Source organism: Akebia trifoliata, chromosome 3, assembly GCF_017979445.1.
Source record: "Akebia trifoliata isolate Shusen 1 chromosome 3, ASM1797944v1, whole genome shotgun sequence".
Taxonomy (NCBI): Eukaryota; Viridiplantae; Streptophyta; class Magnoliopsida; order Ranunculales; family Lardizabalaceae; genus Akebia; species Akebia trifoliata.
The window spans coordinates 1,242,469-1,260,447 of record NC_141377.1 but is presented as its reverse complement, the minus strand read 5'-3'; the positions used below and the strand labels follow the sequence as shown (position 1 = coordinate 1,260,447).

At 32.3% G+C, this 17,979-nt stretch overlaps 1 protein-coding gene across 1 annotated transcript; it reads left to right on the top strand.

Annotated features, from left to right (window-relative positions):
- The first annotated feature begins 7,252 nt into the window (after positions 1-7,252).
- On the top strand, positions 7,253-17,065 carry LOC147405382 (NAC domain-containing protein 83-like). The gene is made up of 5 exons (XM_086432922.1): positions 7,253-7,385; positions 7,523-7,559; positions 16,331-16,416; positions 16,547-16,803; positions 16,988-17,065. Exons 1-5 carry the CDS (start codon positions 7,253-7,255, stop codon positions 17,063-17,065), a joined length of 591 nt encoding a protein of 196 aa, XP_086289048.1.
- The last annotated feature ends 914 nt before the right edge of the window (positions 17,066-17,979 follow it).

Genomic DNA, 17,979 nt, shown 5'->3' with positions numbered 1-17,979 from the left:
TTAAAATGCCTAGCTAGCTTCTGATTAGTTTGCAGCATTTATGGAGTTTTTTTTTTGTTTTTTCTTTATGGTATTGTCTCTTTGAATGTAAAAAAAAAAAAAAAAGATTGGTGAATTGTTGAATTTTTTTTTAAATAGTTATTTTTCACCATTGGATTTTGATTTTGGATTTGGGTGCTCGTTAACCGTCCATTTTCAACAGCTTGGATCAAGTTTGAAAAACTTGTGTTTTTATTTTTTCTAACCACGAATTTTTAAAATAATCTAGAAGGCTATGGTATTAAATTTCCAATATGATAATCCATATGGGCCCCACAACCCTTTTCAAAATTTGAAATCTTAAAAATTAATTCATGGACGAAGATGTGCAGGTAGAAGAGAAATTTTTTTCTCTCTATTACATACGTCATCCACACCACATGTTAGTCAGCTGTCGGGCTGTGAGCAAAAAATACTCATGTTTTGCGTGTTTGCCTTAAGATGATCTCTTTGCCCTTCTTAGTTGATATTTTTGTGTGATGATTTTCTGATGCTCTCTATGCTCCATCATAGAACCATAGATCATTTGCCTCGGGATATGCATAATCATAAATCTGTTCTTGTGTATCCTAAGGCCAATGATCTATGATAATGGAGTCTCCAAAACTCCCAATGTCTTCCACCTCTCAGCTTCTTAACATAAAGCATAGAGAATCTTAATAAAAATTTTCGAAATTTTCTTTTCTCCAATTTTTATTTTTATTTTTTTTATAACCTTCCTTACATAGTTTATTCCATAAGGTAACTCCTAAATCCTCCAACACATTAATATATCATATAAGGAATATTTTAAAATTTCCAAAATTTTGTGGAATGGAGGGAGGATCTAACATATATAAGGCATCCAACCATACCTTCTGTATAAGTATAAAACATCCCCCTCAATATTTCTTTGATTGCCTCCTTTCCAAAAGAAGTCTCTCTCTTGCCTTCTTTATCCAATCACTAAATTTAAGTTATTTCCAACTCTAACTCTTCTTAATAGAATATCATTCTCCATCCGTCATTCATATTAAAAATTCATCAAAAATTATCGCAATCACCATTGAAAAACCTAATTATGTGAAAAAAAATGAGAAAAAGATAGTTGGGGTACTTTACGACTTTATAACGTGAGATGAGGTCTAAGGACCATTAAGAAAGAAAAAAGTGTATTAAATGAACTATGTAGATACCAACCAAAACTTAAAGACCATTTAGATCGAAACCCTTCCACTAGGCTCCTTTAAGTTATTTTTTCAAAATCTATTGGAAAGCAGTATGTGCTTTGTCACCAAAATTCTTACCCCATTCTCCGATATGTCCATTAAAACATCAAGGGTATTTTGATAACTATGTTATAGAACACGTAAAACTCCCTCCCACCAATCTTCATTGATTAGTATAAGAACTGTACATAGTTGTCTAACAAAATTATCCCTTATTAAAAAGTGTCTGACTAGCTTTAGTAAGGATCCTTGGGCTCAAAAAATATATGATCCGATGCTTTTGGGTAGTAGAGGGCAAAATTCTATGAATTTTGAAAAAGCAAATTAAAAAAAATATATTATTTTTCACCGTTGGATTTCATTTTTTAATATGGTTTGCAAACAATATCACCCAACACAATCATGATTGCTCATCTAGTGCAATCTAAACCGTTGGATTGATTCCATCTTATTTTTATAGTTGGATCTTTAAATCATTTAATTGGAAGAGTATGGTAACATGATAGGCAACTAAGTATTGTATCTTATACTATTTTCTCAACAACAATAGTAAAAATATATCCCATATGATTCGTGTATCATCATATAGTAGAGGTAATTTTTGTAATCACCTCGAGATCTCCATTTTCCCATGTACAGGATCTTCTTTGGATCGTCCTTGTTCCCTGATACACAAAGCTTCTAATGCCTAAATTAGATCTCACAAAAAATTTGACAGAGTTTTTTATGAGTCAAATTGTGTATCTTTGGGTGTGGTTCTTTATTTTATCTATAGAGTGAGAGTTTCTATCCTTCATGTTTCTAATCTTATCTCCTTCTATTTTGAGATAAGAAGCATCGGAATCCTTAAGACTAGAAACTTTCCTTGCATATCATGTTGAAATCCCAAGAATCCAAGGATCTACGTGCATCTCTTTTCGAGATCTCATTCTCCTTGATCGTTTCCCGAGCGACGATGACTAGGTGGGAATATCAACTACCAAAGCAATATAGTAAATAGGTCAAAACTTAGATATCAAATTGTTGTAGAAATTCTGATTCTGATTTGTTGAAACAATGAATTATAAGCAATATTATAATGTAAATAATTCGAGAAAATTGGAAGAACTTATCCGTGACTGAGGCACGGAGAAGTCGCTGTCCTTAAAACCAATTTCGCTTCCTTCGGATTGGATCCTTAGTGCAGTTGGTTTCTGGCGTTTGGTTTCCAAGATTCAACAATCACTGTCTGCCAACCGTGCATTCGAAAATAACAGATCTACGACGAACTCGATTAGATCGAACTTTTCACAAGTAGCAAGATTTGTATTCGGAGAGAACATAAAATTTGAAATCGGAGAAGAAGAGAGATCAGAAAGTATTTCGTTTTCTCTTCTTAAATAAAGAGAAAAAACTAAATTTATAAACAACAAGCCATCGGTTCACAACTGACCCAACTGTTCACATTTGTAGTCCAAAACGGTAAATAATTTGAGATTAAGATTAAATAAATTTTAACAACAACATACCAACGATTGAGATTAAATAAATTTTAGCAAAAACGGGCCTATCACGCTCAAGCATTAAAGAGAGAGGGATCATAAATAAGTTGAGTACTTTCTTTATATTTACCCAATGTGGGACTAAAGAAAGAAGAGATATTTTTACAACTTTCAAAACCAATAAAGTAAAGTAAAACAAAAAAGGAAAAAGAAAAGAGTTCTTTTATATTTCACCAAAAAAGAAAAGTGCTACTTTTTACAATAAAACACTTAAGAGGTCTTGAGTTCAACACTTATTCTCAATAATAAATGAATGAAATATTATATGAAAATTAAACTATGAATTTTACAAAAATAATATGTCAAACAATTTACCGACCCGTGTCGTTACTTTTGTGGCTTTCAAATTTATCCCTCCACAATCACCATTAAATTCTTGCCACGTTCTCCAGCATGTCTGTTAAGACATCTAAGATATTTTGGTAATTAAGGTACCAAAAGAACACTCTCTCCATGGATTATAAAAAAAGCAGAAGAACTCGACCTTTATAGGTTGTCTGAAATCTGAATTTGCCTTGATTGGCCTGAGAAGCGATTTTGGGAAGCTGTAATGTTTGAAAATGGAGATATTTAAAGAGATAGTCATGGCTCCTGGGCTCCGATTCCTTCCAACAGACAGACGAAGAACTTGTGGTTCACTACTTAAAGCGTAAAGTTTTTTCTTCTCCTCTGCCTTCGTCAGTTATTACTGAGTTTGATGTTCGCAAGAAGGATCTCAGGGCTTTGCCTGGTAAGTGGGAATCCCTAGAATTCTCAGTGTTTGTAAACTTAAATCCCTTTTTTTTTTTTTACTCAATTATGAATTTGATCGAACTACCTCTTAGAAATAATTAAATTGCATGCTTTTAGGTCCTTCAGAGCAAGTTCGACACATTTTCAGCCCAATTGAGAACCGAGCCGATCGAGTGACCACGTCTGGTTACTAGAAAACAACTCGTACAGACAAGGAAATCATTGATTCTGGTAATAGTGACCAAGTAATTGGGATGAAGAAAACTCTGGTTTTCTACATAGGGAAGCCTCCGAATGGGGCTCTAACTCAATGGATCATGCATGAATACCTCCTAGTGAGTTCTACAACTTCTACCCAAGTGAGTATTACATTTTTATTTATTTATTATTAGTTTTGTACATTAAAGAATGAATCAATTCCTAGTTACACTAATCCATGAAAAAAAAAACACTTTTTTTTATATAGATGATTTTTCAGTAGTGTGCCAGTAGAAGACCCAAAAGAACGGGTGAGGGAGATAATCTTAAGGGGACAATGTAGAGAGACAAAATTTGTCCTATATGATTTAAAAGTCTTGGATGAGGCTAATTGGATTTTTAGTGAGGATGAACTATGAGAAATATTCTAGAGATGCCCACTTACCAGGCAAAGTCCAAGGATCCTTCTTTCCAACATCAAACTCTGAAATGATGGAACAACACAAAGGAAGAGCAAAAACTTTACGCTTCAAGTAGTGAACCACAAGATCTTCGTCTGCTGGAAGGAAATGGAGCCCAGGAACAAAACTAATCTCTCCATGTCTCTCCATTTTCAAACACTACAGCTTCTCAATATCGTTTCTCAAACCAAATAATTAGCTGGGTTGTGATGAATTTAGATTTCAGACAATCTATACGACCAGTTCTTATAGTAATCCAGGGAGAGAGTTCTTCTGGGTGTTATTGACGTTAATTACTAAAATACCCTTTATGTTTTAATGTACATGATGGATAACATGGAAAGAATTTAATTTGGTGATTATATGGAAAAAAAATATTCGTTGTTATTGAGATATAGTTAGATGAATCATGATCATCATCAACAATGATAGAGAATCTGTAACAAAATGGGAATATTTATATACAATTATCCTGCCTGACTTGAACCTCAACCCATACGATCAATGAAAGAGTTTCACTAGAATGAACAGCCAATCCAACGTCTTAGCTTGCACTAGGTGGACCATAATGATTGTGATTGGTGATAATGTTGGTGAATCAGGTTAAATATTTTACATTATGTATTGTAGAGTACTTGTCTCGAGATTTTGAAATAAAGGTTGCCACGAACTTTCTTTTTAGGACGAATTTGAAGATATCTCTGTATTAATTGGATAAATCGTATTTTTGGGGGTTTTAAAATAGGGTAATTTTATCAATTATCTGCGGTGGTTTGTTTGGACTTTTGAGAAGAAATATGATTGTGGGTCATACGTGTCCTTATGTACAGGAATTCCACGTAGATTTCACACATTGGTGTGCATATAACGATAGATGCATCTCACTCATATCTTGATGAAAAGAATCAATGCTTCTGTAAACACATCTATTATCAGCAATGTATGAAACAATGTCAATTTTAATGTTATTTAAGCCTTTTACTTTCCTAATCTCATTTTTTTCCCAAAAATACTTAAGTGACATTGAAATTAACATTCATTCACACATTGCTGATGTGGATGTATGTACGGAATCATAGATGTTTTCATCGAGATACGAGTGAAAAGCATCTATGGTCTTGTCCTCACCTCAGTGTCAACGATGTGTGAAGCAATGCCAATTTTAATGTGGTTTTATTAACGTGTGCCCTAAGGGCACGTACAATAAATACATCTTGGGAATAAGCATAAGAATGCATTCCGTTAAAAAAGATTTTTAAGGAGAAACTTATCAAAACGGTAGAGTTTTCAAATTTATTTATCAAAATGGTAAATAATCAATATTTCGTGCATGTTTTGGTAAATTTACCTATATTTATCCTTATCTCGGTATCTAAAGATTGCAATATTCTTCTGCAAACTAGTGAGATCTTTTCTTTACATTGATTAATTATTTGTTTACTTAATATAGTAAATTAATTGCATGCATCTATTATTCTAGCAATCTGAACAAATTATTCTTTGGTATTTATTAATTAATTTGATTAAACCAAAAATGATACAAATTGACCACTCTAAGAAACCCGAACCTTTGCTGGATTGAGGTATGAACCCAAGTCATAACTCTTCGAAGGCGAAAGCTTACACCAAAACCTAAGTCTAGTAGGTAGAGAGAGAGAGAGGCACTACGTGAAAATTGGAAAATTCGACATAAAAAATTGACAGGTCAAGGCTCATGAATTTTAGAAATTGATTTTTGACGGTCTAGGACCATTGAAAATCTTGATGTTCTCAGATTTGACGGTTTAGAGTTGTCGAATTTCTCTCATCCTTTATTAATTTGAAAGTTTCGATCCGTCGAAAAAAAAATTTGACAATAAAAAATTCGACACCAATTTGACCTCTTGGTCCGTCAAATTTGGGCTTTCTTCACATTGTGAGGGAGATTAAATCTTCCACCAAAACCTTAAGTCTAGAGAAATGTGTTGCAAACTTTAGACTTCAATAATGAAGGCTGAGGGATGAGAACGATGGAAGAAAGAGAGTGGGGTTTTAGGGTTCAAGAGAGAGAGAAAGAGGGAATTTGCAATTTATAAGATAATTTGCAATGCGAAAATTTGAATCGTAAATAAATTGCAAAAATGTGCATCGAGATATTTAGACATTGGTATAGCTAAGATAATTTACCATGCGAAAATTTCCGACTATAGATAAGTTACAAAAATTTGCATTGAGCCCTTTAGACATCAATTTATCTAAGATAATTTGCAATGCAAAAATTCGTGATTTTAGATAAATTATAAAAATTCAGTTTATCTAAATTAATATGCAATGCAAAAAAATTTGCGAATTTAGATAAATTGTGAAAATTTGCCTTGTGATCTTTAGACATCAGTTTTAAGTAATCAAATGACTAAAGTCCTGCAAAGTTTCTCTCCACAAAAAATAAAAAAAAGAGTCATGCTAAGTTTGCGATTTTAAATAAATTGTGGAAAAATATAATTTAGACCTATGTTACCTGATTCGCTGGTTAGCTTGGTTCAAATTCGAGTATGGGGTTCACCACTCTAGAATGAACCCGGTTCGTAAGGGTAGGTTAAAACAATTTGTTTCTTGGTTTGCTTTCATTTCCCAGATCGGTTATCTAGTTTGGTTATCTAGTTTGTTTCGTTAAATTAGTAATTCATTCTAATGAAAGTATGCAAATCTTAATGTTGAGGGGTTGTATCGAGCTCAAGCGACCACGAATCCTGATCTTTTTTCATGATAATCATGACTTATTATTAATCTCTTTGAGTAATAATTAATGTGTGATGCATAGTAAAATGATAGGAAACAAAGTATTGTATCTTATTCTATTATCTCGACGACAATGAAAAATCTATCCATATAATTGCTCCTCAATCACCAACTAAATTCTTGCCATTTTTTCCAGCCATTTTAGTAATTATAAAATAGCCATAAGCCTCTTTCACTCTTTCGTGGATTATTATAAGAAGTGGAGTACTGGGCCTTTATGTATAGGTTATCCAAAATCTGACTTCACCAGGCTAATTAATTGGTCTGAGAATCGATTTACGGAAGTTGTTTCAAAATGAGGGGTCTCAACACAGCTAGAAATGGAGATATCAGATTGGCTCCTGGGTTCCGAATACTTCCAAGCGATGAACAACTTTGGGTTCAGTACTTGAAGCACAAAATTTTTGTTGATCCTTGGGCTTTGCCAGGTTAGTGAGAATCCCTATAATTCTTATATTTCATGAACTTCATTTTGTGTGTGTGTGTGTGTGTGTGTGTGTAGTGTGTGACTGAGGTCGTTAAACTGTCATTTATAATAATTAATTTGTGTCTTTTTCCTGTTTAGGTAATTCAAAGAGAAATCGTCCTGGAAAATCAGGACGGTAACTTAGGCGACATGGCAGACCGGCTGAAGTTGATCAGATTGAAGCGCTAATGTTTGTGGGGCCTGATGGTACTGGTCAACAAGGAGTACTGTTTTTAAGTAAAATCCTTAGTAATAAGTTTGTTTTTGTGCATCTGTAATTGTGAGTTTTCTCTTTTTATTGAAATTGGTGTGATTCGTGAATGTACCTAAAACTCAAGGGAACCCTATAAAATCTCTGTGTGATTTGCATTTGATTTTTCAATTGGTTTCTTAGTCGGATTGCCTCTGTTTTCTTAACATTATTTGTCTAATTAAAATGGACAAATTGGGTCCTACTGAATTTTTCGGCAACTGATCGTATGGATGTTTGGTCCATCATTCGGTTAATTTATCAAGTTTTCTAGAGGTTGATTTGACCATAAAAGTTCAAAAGAATTGCTAAAGTAACTTGAATTTTATTAGAATTCACTAAATAGGGCTGTCATTGGATCAGATCGGCCCAATCTAGAGCTCATCCAGTAAGTGTCAGATAGGATTATGATTTGATCAATAACGTTGGGTTGAGTTTTAATGGATTTATACATTTGATTTCATATCTGATGGACGCATGGTGTTTAAAACTAGTTTTGCCGTCTCATTTCATTCATGGACGACACGAAGTTGTCTTATACAAGTCTACTCATCTTGGACAAGACAAATCATTTAACTCGATTTACAATCATTTATTTATATAAAAATAATTATAATTTTTTATATGAAATAAGTTAGATTAGAAGATTTTTGCTCATAAAATCATATTTTATTTATATAATATGAATTTAAATACTTTTTTTTGTTGTTAATACGGGTATCCAATCTTCTGTCCAAGTAGTGGGATTGAGTGAGCTAAGGCTTGGACCAAGGCATGTGTAACGTCTGCACATCACACGTACTAGGTAAGTGAGGGTACGCCCTAGCGGCTGGCCTCAAGGAGCCATTGCTCATATTGGGTATCGAACATTGAATTTAAAATTGCCATTGAGCTAACCCTTCAAGGTTATGAATTTATAAATACTAAAAAATAATTATTCAAAACCCCTGTTAACTCATTTGAGTCATCTTGTTTATCTTGCAAGAGACAGTACAGTTGGGATGCCATATCTATCTATCTCATTCGTGAATGATATTGAAATGACTCAATTGAACCAGATCATTAACGAATCCAAATCCAACACCATTTTTTTATGTGACAAATCATCGAATATGAAGACCATTTTCACTCTATTAATGGAATATAACTTGTAGGTGGAGCCCTTTGATGATATTTGATCTATCAATAAATTTTAACAATGTTCCCTACAAAATTAGTGATATTAGATTTACTCTTCTACAAAATGCAAGATTAGATTTATCCTTTTATCGGAAGTCAAATTTCATTTCTTGTTATCAAATTAACGATGAGATCATGATTTTATTTAATAATTTAAGTTTGAAATTTTCATCTTTAATGCAACAATGAAAAAGGGATGTTGACTTTTTGTCAAGGAGCAAAATAGTAATTGAACGGGTAAAATTGAAGAAAGGAGGGGAAATGAAACATGAAAGACAATAAAATTGAAGGGTGAAGTGAGAAGCCGATAAAGTAGGACAATATAAAGAAGTGGACAGGATGTTTATCCACCATAACAATTGTAAAGATGGGCTTTATAATTATGTTTTATTAAACTATCGTTAGGGTCAAAGGGGGTAAAAGAGGAAAAATAAGAATTAGAGGGGTATTATTGAAAAAGATGAGGATGAGGAAAGGACAGACAACAAAATTGATGGGGTGAAAAGAGTACCAAATTACATGCCACTTAGTTTAGTTATCTAGAGCTTGACCCAAAGTCAAGGGTCTCGGACTATTTTAACCCTCCCATAGAATCCTCTAGAACCTTATTGTCTTTTACAATCCTATCCCTTGATCGTTATAATTGCAAGACTCATAGGAGTGTAAAAGATAATAAAGTACAATTTGATAGATGGTAATTAGAGCTATTCTTTGAAGTTTTGTTGGCAATATTGTGAACTTTAAGATTTTGGACAAATTTATCTCCAACAGTCTCCGAAAAGACTATAAATAAGACCCCATCCAAGGAAAATTGAAGAGGATCTCTAAGATCCCAAACTTTGTCTATTTTATTTTTTAGCTTTCTAACATCCCAAACTTCTATCCGAGCCTTGTCTCATAATTTAAGAAGCTAAAATCAAGAAGAAGAAGATGAATAAAAAGAATGGTCCAAGGTGGGGTGTAGGAGTTAAATTTATGTTTTAAAGTATTTTTAATTTCAAGTATTTTTACATTTAACTAACGTATAATTTTAATTTCTCTAGTTGAATGACTTGGGTACGTGGTAGGGACTAAACCCTCCATATGAGGTGATCTCTCCTTATAAATTCATAATAAGCTTCATAGATAACATTTAAATTTGAAGTAGTGTTGTTTTAGTTTATTTCAATTCTATGTACTAATTCTTGGTTGTTGTTTTACTTTCATGGGATAAGAGCTAGAAAGTAATCCTTTTATGAGGTAATTTTCTCTTTATAAGTTCATTAATAAATTCCTTTGAGAACACTCATACATTAACATATATCACACACCTCATTTTCTCATCCTTTAAAAGATTATGAGCTAAGGTGGGGATCTACTTAGATTTAAACTTAACTCTCTAAGACAATAAAAATAATCTCAATCTGGACTAAATTGCATGCCTAAGGATTAACCTCTTTAAGGATGTGCCTTACTCATGGACATATTTCTAAGGCTAAAACAAACAAAAAGAAGCTCTACTAAGAGCATATAAGTTAGAAGGGATAGCTTAGAGGCAAGATGAGTGAAACATTTAGTGATTCACACCAAATCCTTAAGTTTACAAAGAAATCCAGCAAGCATACACTTTTGTGTATGGCTTGATCATTGTTTTCATTTCTTTAGTTTGTAAATCGAACTATAGATTTTTAAATTCTTAACTTCTATCATTCCCTCGAATTTCGAAATAAAAATAAATAGTTTCATACTTCACTTTTGTCCAACTTATGATAACCATCACTTGATGTGTGGGAAAATGTACCTTATACCTTCCTTGTCCCTCAACCAAACCTCTTTACCTAGTTCTAGGTAGACCTTCCCGATATCCATTGATTGTAAGTCACTACAAGCCAAAAAATAGAATTTCAAAACTCTTTTGTGGTATCCATTCATATCCTAACTGTTTAAATGATGACAACTTCTAAACCCATGTAGAAGAGGTCCAAACACTTGAACCTTGCGCATCTACAGTAATCATGCATACATGTGGGCAATATGATTGTCACTTACCTTGAATATATATGGGAAAAAACTATGAAGTGGCCACCCTATTTCAAACTTTTGGTAAAACCCCCTCCTTTGGATTACACATGGCATTTCTAAGAAAGTATCTCAAATATTGAAAAAAAAAATAGGGTGTGAAATAAATACAAAAAGTCGCGTGTCTTGTAACGAAGATGGTTCCTCCAAAACTTTGAAGATGGATTTGGTCTATTTTATTTTTAAAACATTTAGGGCACACAATCTTAGCAACCAAACCCACCAACCACCATAGCAATGATTAATTGCATAATTACCCATTTTTAAAAATCGAAAAAATTTGTTAGTAAATACATGGATATGTTCACATCCCTCCCAAGTCCCAATCCGTCCTAAAAAGGAAATACGTAGCATAGTTGTTTTAAAAGGATCTCCAAGCGAGTATTCTACATTACATAATCCATGAGATTTGACATGGTTTACCAACACTATCACCATTTACGATCATGATGACCCACCTAGTGCATTTTTAGCCATTCGATTGGTACTTCATTAGTAAGAATCTCTGCCATCATCTTATTGTTGAAGGGTTAAATCAAATTGGAAACTAGTATACAAATTTTCTCATGTGCTACTGCTACCATGATTCCAGATCTTTGTTCAAGATGATCATGATTCATTCCATGATAAGGAACAAAGAAATGTATCTGATACTATTTTCTCAACATCAACGAAAAATCAATTCGAAAGAAGTACGTGATTTGTCACCAATTAAATTCTTGCCAAGTTGTCTAGTGTGTCCATTAAAACATCAAGAGTATTTTAGTAACTAAGGTATTGAACATCCAGAACTCTTTCTCTTTCCATGGATTAATATTAGGGGTAAAACTTCATTCGGTTTGTACTCAAATTAGATCCGAACTGACATAGGTCAGTTTTTTAAAATAAGAACCAGAACGGAGCCAAATTCCATTGGAACCAAACCAATCCAAACCAGACTAAAGTCGGTTTGGTTTAGTTCAGTTCTATGGCTTGCCAATATTTTATAAACTGTAAGTAGAATTTTTTTATGAACAAACAAACGTATAATAAACATAAAATTTCAAACAATAAATCACTAATCTATTCATAAAAAGTCATTAATTTATCCCTAAAAGATCATTAATCTATGTCCCAACTCTTAAAATAATTCATAATAATTATTATATACATATATATATTTATTTATTGCATAAAGATTCAGTTTTCGATTTGGTTTGGTTAGGTTCTATACAAGCTTGATCCGAGAATCGAACCAAATTGACCGGTTCTGTATTTTTGTAACCTGGAATCGAACCGCAACTTGTTCCAAACCACCCCAAAGCTATTAGTTTGTTTCAATTCTCGATTTGAATCGGACCAAGTTGCATCCCTAATTAATATAATAACTAAACATAGGTCTTCTGACTAAATTACCCCCTATTAAAAACCCAAAATATAGTCCTTCATCGACATGATTCGTGAATTAATATAGGATATATTCACATCTATCATAAAATGGAAGGTTTTCAAGAATCTGGAACTAAACATTTTACACTAGATATCTTATAAACATACTTCACAAACAATGTCACTAAACACGATCATGATGGCCTACCTAGTGCAATTGAAGCCTTTTGGTCAATGGTCTTATTCTTATCGTTAGAGATTTAAATCATTTAGTTAGTCGAGTATGGTAAAATGATAAGCAACAAAGTATTGTATGTTATACTTTTCCACTCGTGTTTCATCACCAATTAAATTCTTGCCAAATTCTCCAGCATGCCCATTACAACATCAAGGGCATTTTGGTAATTAATGTTCATAATACATAGTAGAATTCTCTCTCCATAGGTTATTATATAAGAACTGGATTATTGAACTTTACATATAGGTTTTCTGAAATCTGAATTCACCTGCCACAGTTAATTGGTTTCAAAAGCGATTTTGAGAAGTTGTAATGTTTTGAAATGGAGAGATAATTATGGCATCTGGACTCCGATTTCAAAGAACTTTTGGTTCACAACTTGATGCGTAAAGTTTTTTCTCTTCCTTAACCTTATTGAAATCTTACTGAGTTTGAAGTTTGAACCCATAATCCTTAGGCTTTGTTTGGTAAGTGGGAATCCCTAGAAATACTTCTCATTGAATTCTATTTCACCATTCAACTCTATCTTGAACCATATCTTTGATCAAAGCATGTATATTTAATTGAGCTATAGATTTTATGAATTGCTCTTTGGTTTTTCAAAGAATCCTAGAAAGTGTTTTTCCAATTAAGCCATTGAACTGTTCTTGAGATTAGTACCTTGGATTACTGCTAGAATTATATGATGTTCATTTTATGGGATTGTTTTGTTATCATAATAATAATACTTCTTTAGCCGACACCAAATATTTGGTATGATGCTTCAATGATGATGATTTTAATGTTTTTGACGGCGAAATTATTGCAATGTTGATGCCTAAGATTTGGTGATTGTCATACTCTATTATTCCATCAATTTATAACCCATTATACTTGTTTTTTTTTATAAGTATAAATTTGTTGAAGAAAAGGAGTTTGAGAAGACCTACCTTATACAAGATGAACATTTTTCTAACAAGGATCCAAACACATAAGACCCTGCATTGTGGATTATTTCAAAAAGCTGGACTTTATCTTTTGCTTTCAATAATACATGGGTTGATATATATTTATTTCCGTTCATAAATACAAATCGAAGTGGTTCATTTCTTTACCATTGTCAGATGAAGGATACAAATTCGAAAGCTGTGAAAGTAAATTGGACACTGAAACAACATTAAGTTTGGGTTGAGATATGCTATGAATTTGTTAAGATGGATAGGAGACCACATAAAGTGTTTGATAATATTAGATATGGAATTTTAGTGAAGGAGTTTAAAAAAACTAATATTTACTATGTAGAGGGTAAATGAAGAACAAGTGAGATTTACAAAAAAGCATTTGGTGTTATTGGAGTAAGATTTGCACGAATACTGACGTCTCTTATAATGTTGAGATCGATACATTAGATACAAGTGAGGAGTGATGAGATGGGTGGTTACATATATATTTTTTGTTAATTTTTTCATCTATTATTTTAGGAATTTGGTTTCTTTATATAATTTAAGTTTTTTTATAACATCATCCAAAAATACAATATTTCAAACGAAACCTCTGAAGTTTGCGAAGTAATTGGATTTCATCTTTGGAGAGAAATAATGTTATCAATGATAATGTTACTTAGTAACGAAAGCAAATAAGAAGAATGCAAAATATATCTTGTATGCATTTGTTAGATGCATATTTTTATTTATTTCATTTCTACTTATTATATTAGTTATTGTTATTATGTTTAAATGACGTCAGAATATAAATGAGATGTTATGTGGATATTGGATTGTGTATTATACAGGTATTTTCTTTGCTAGAAAATTTTCATATGTCTTTTTTAAGAAAGATACTACCGAAATTTCTATAAAATTTATAAATTTATTTAAATTAAAATAATTATTTTTATAATTTTTAATACAAATTTATTTATATATATATATTTACTGTATTATATATTTATTTGGGTATTCTGATAATTTTTAGTGCATTGTGAGTGCATTATAAACATTAAGGGTATTTTGGTCATTTACTATAATACAGTAGAATCTAACTGTATGATACAATAATTACCAAATTCTAGTAAACCGCACAACACTTTTAGTAGACTATCAAAGAAATATTTAGTGTTCTAGCTTTTTACAACTGTTTCTTACAACTACTTCTTCCAGTAGAATCTGACAATAAATTTTGATAGCGTTATCAAACGGAGCCTTAGGGAAATACTCCTCTATTTTTTTATGATTTATTGTTTCTATATTTCATCTTTCAATATCACCACGAGTACCATTTATCTTTGAACTCATTCTTGTATAAATTAAGAACATATGACATTTTTTATGCATGTTTATTAAATATTTAAGCCTTATTACAAATCAATAACACTTGGAAACCTATAAACATACTACATTTTAATATTTATTCTTAAATAGCATATACAAAACATATTTAAAATTAAGAACATATATATATTTTTATTATTAATTATACTATTAACACAAATCTTCGTGATGAAAAGCACATACTACCTTGCTTAATTGAGTTACTCGGGCTCATCTTCAAAAAATCTGAGAGGAGAGGAGATATATAAACGGAGTGAAAAGACAAATTGTTGATCAATAATAGTGAGATCCAATGATTAGTTCTTGTCTAATTATGAAACCTTTAAGTGTAAAGAGAGAATAATGAAAATATTATTATGCTATTGAGATGTAACTTGTTTTACAAAATACAGGTTAATTTGTGCTTTAACGATCTTTGCAGAAAGTATTTTTGATTTGTTTAATTCGGGAAAACAATAAATCGTGAAAGATTTGAAAAGTTCAAAAAGTCACGAATTTTTATGAGGAGTTGAATTGGACAAGAGTATTAATCATTTTGTGTATCATTCAAAAAATTCGACTACAATTCATGAATTATTTACTAACTATGTGAACGGCCCACAATCTTTGTTCCCAAAACTCACCAACCAACCCTTAAATGACAAAATTACCCGCTTATTAAAAACACAAAAATAGGAAAAGATTTGTTAATTAATATAAGATATATTCACATCCCTCCTAAAAAGGAAGGATGGTGATAACCTAACCACCCCACATGGCACGTTTAATTGACTCTCGTGACGTGACAAATTTGAGAATCGTAGATCTATACTCCTTTGGAAGTAAAACAGCACTCCCTCATAAAAATAGGTATCCCAAGAGAACCACGTATCACGAGACGTATAGATCTACCGTTCCCAAACTTATCACATTAGGAGAGTTGATTGAGTGTGCCACATGAGGTAGTCAGTATATCACGACTCAAAAAGGAAACATCCCTCCTAAAAAGGAAACATCCCTCCTAACTCAAAAAGGAAACAAAGGAAATATCCCTCTTAAAATGGAAACCTGGATCATTGTCACTACATAATCTATAATCTTTAGGATGGTTCACAAACAATATCACCAAACACGATCTTGATGGCCCGCTAGTGCAATCTAAACTCTTTTAATTAGAGGAGTATGATAAAATGATAGGCAACAAAGTACTGTATCTTGTACTGTTTTCTCAACAAAAAACAAAAAATCAGCTCCTTATGACGTGCTTAGTCACCAATTAAATTCTTACCACATTCTCCAGCATGTACATTAAAACATCAAGGGTATTTTCGTAATTAACGTCCATAAATACCCAGAAGAACTCTCTTATAAAAACTAGAGAACTGGACCTCTGAAATATGAATTCACCCAACTACTTAATTGGTCTGAGAGTCGATTTTTGGAAGTTGTACTAATGTTTCAAAATGGAGAGAAATGGGATCCAATTCCTTCTTACAGACGAAGAACTTGTGATTCACTACTTAAAGGTCAAAGGTCTATTTAATTTCCACATTGCGTTGTGCCCAAATTCCTGATGTCAATGTTTACAATCATGATCCTTGGGCTTTACCAGGTTAGTTGGAATCCCTATAATTCTCATAATTTATGAACTTCAATTTATTTATTTATTATTAATTTTTTTTTTTTATTATGAATTTTGTTAAATTACCACCTAGAAATAATTTGAGTGTTTCTTGTTTTAGGTAATGTTGAGCAAGTTAGGTATTTTTTCAGCCCAAGGGATGAGACTTATGGGAATGGAGACGGACCCAATCGAGTGACTTTGTCTGGTCACTGGAAGGCTAATGGTATTGACCAGGAAATTATTGATTCAAGGTTTAATCGAGTCATTGGGATGAAGAAAACTTTGGTCTTCCGTATGGGGAGTCCACCTAATGGGCCTCTAACGCAGTGGATTATGCATGAGTTCCAGTTTGTTGGTATTCAACCTAATACCCAAGTGAGTTTCACAATTTTTATTATTTAGTTTTGTATATTAAAGAATGAAACAGTTTCTACTCTAATCCATGCAAAATTATAAGAATAAATGAAAGAAACCCATTTCTTGTCAACCGTGAAAATTAAAGATTTGGTCCTAATTATATGGTTATATGTAATTAGTTTCATTTTTATTTCTTATGCAGAACTCCATGATGGAAATGGGGGAGTGGGTCCTTTGCCGTATATTTTTGAATAAAGGAAGAGCTGAAGATGATGGCTAGATCATTGATCCATGAAAGGAGAACAGAGTACAATAGATGGAAACCTGAAGTTCAATGATTGCTTGACCAGTCTCTAGTAGTTTTAGTTTGTATTGGCCCGTCTAGCTAGCTCGTCAATCATATATGAGTATTGTAACAAAGTTTTATTTTTAACAGAATGAATATACACAATGAGAAGAAAGCTCAAATTTTATATTCATCAAATTTCATAAAATTCAATGGACCATGGGATTGAATTTTTCATTGTCAAATTCTTTTTTTTTCGACGAGTCGAAATTGTCAAATTAACGAAGGACGGGAAAAATTCGACAGCTTTAAGCCATCAAATCTGGGAACATTAAGAACTTCGACGGTCCTAAGCCGGCAAAATTCAGTTTCTAAAATTCATGGGTCTTGACCTGTCAATTTTTTTTGTCGAATTTTCCAATTTTCATGTAGTAATATGATTTGTTATATAGTCTTTCACCAACATGATTTGTTAATTTGTAAATGATATATTCACATCCATCATAAAATGAAGGTTTTCAAGAATTTGGAAGTAAGCATTTTACACTAGATATTCTATGAACATACTTCACAAACAATGTCACTAAACACGGTCATTTAATTAGTGGAGTATAGTAAAATGATAGGCAACTAAGTATTGTATGTTATACTGTTCCATTCGTGCTTCATCACCAATTAAATTCTTGCCAAATTTTCCAGCATGTCAATTAAAACATCAAGAGTATTTTGGTAATTAATGTTCGTAATACACAGTAGAATTCTCTCTCCGTGGATTATTATATAAGAATTGGAGTACTGGAACCTTATATGTAGGCAGGGTCGGATTTAGAGTGGGGGCACAAGAATTTTCAAAGTCTATGAATTAGTGAGATATTACAATAGATTTTAGCGGCGAATAAAAAAATCTG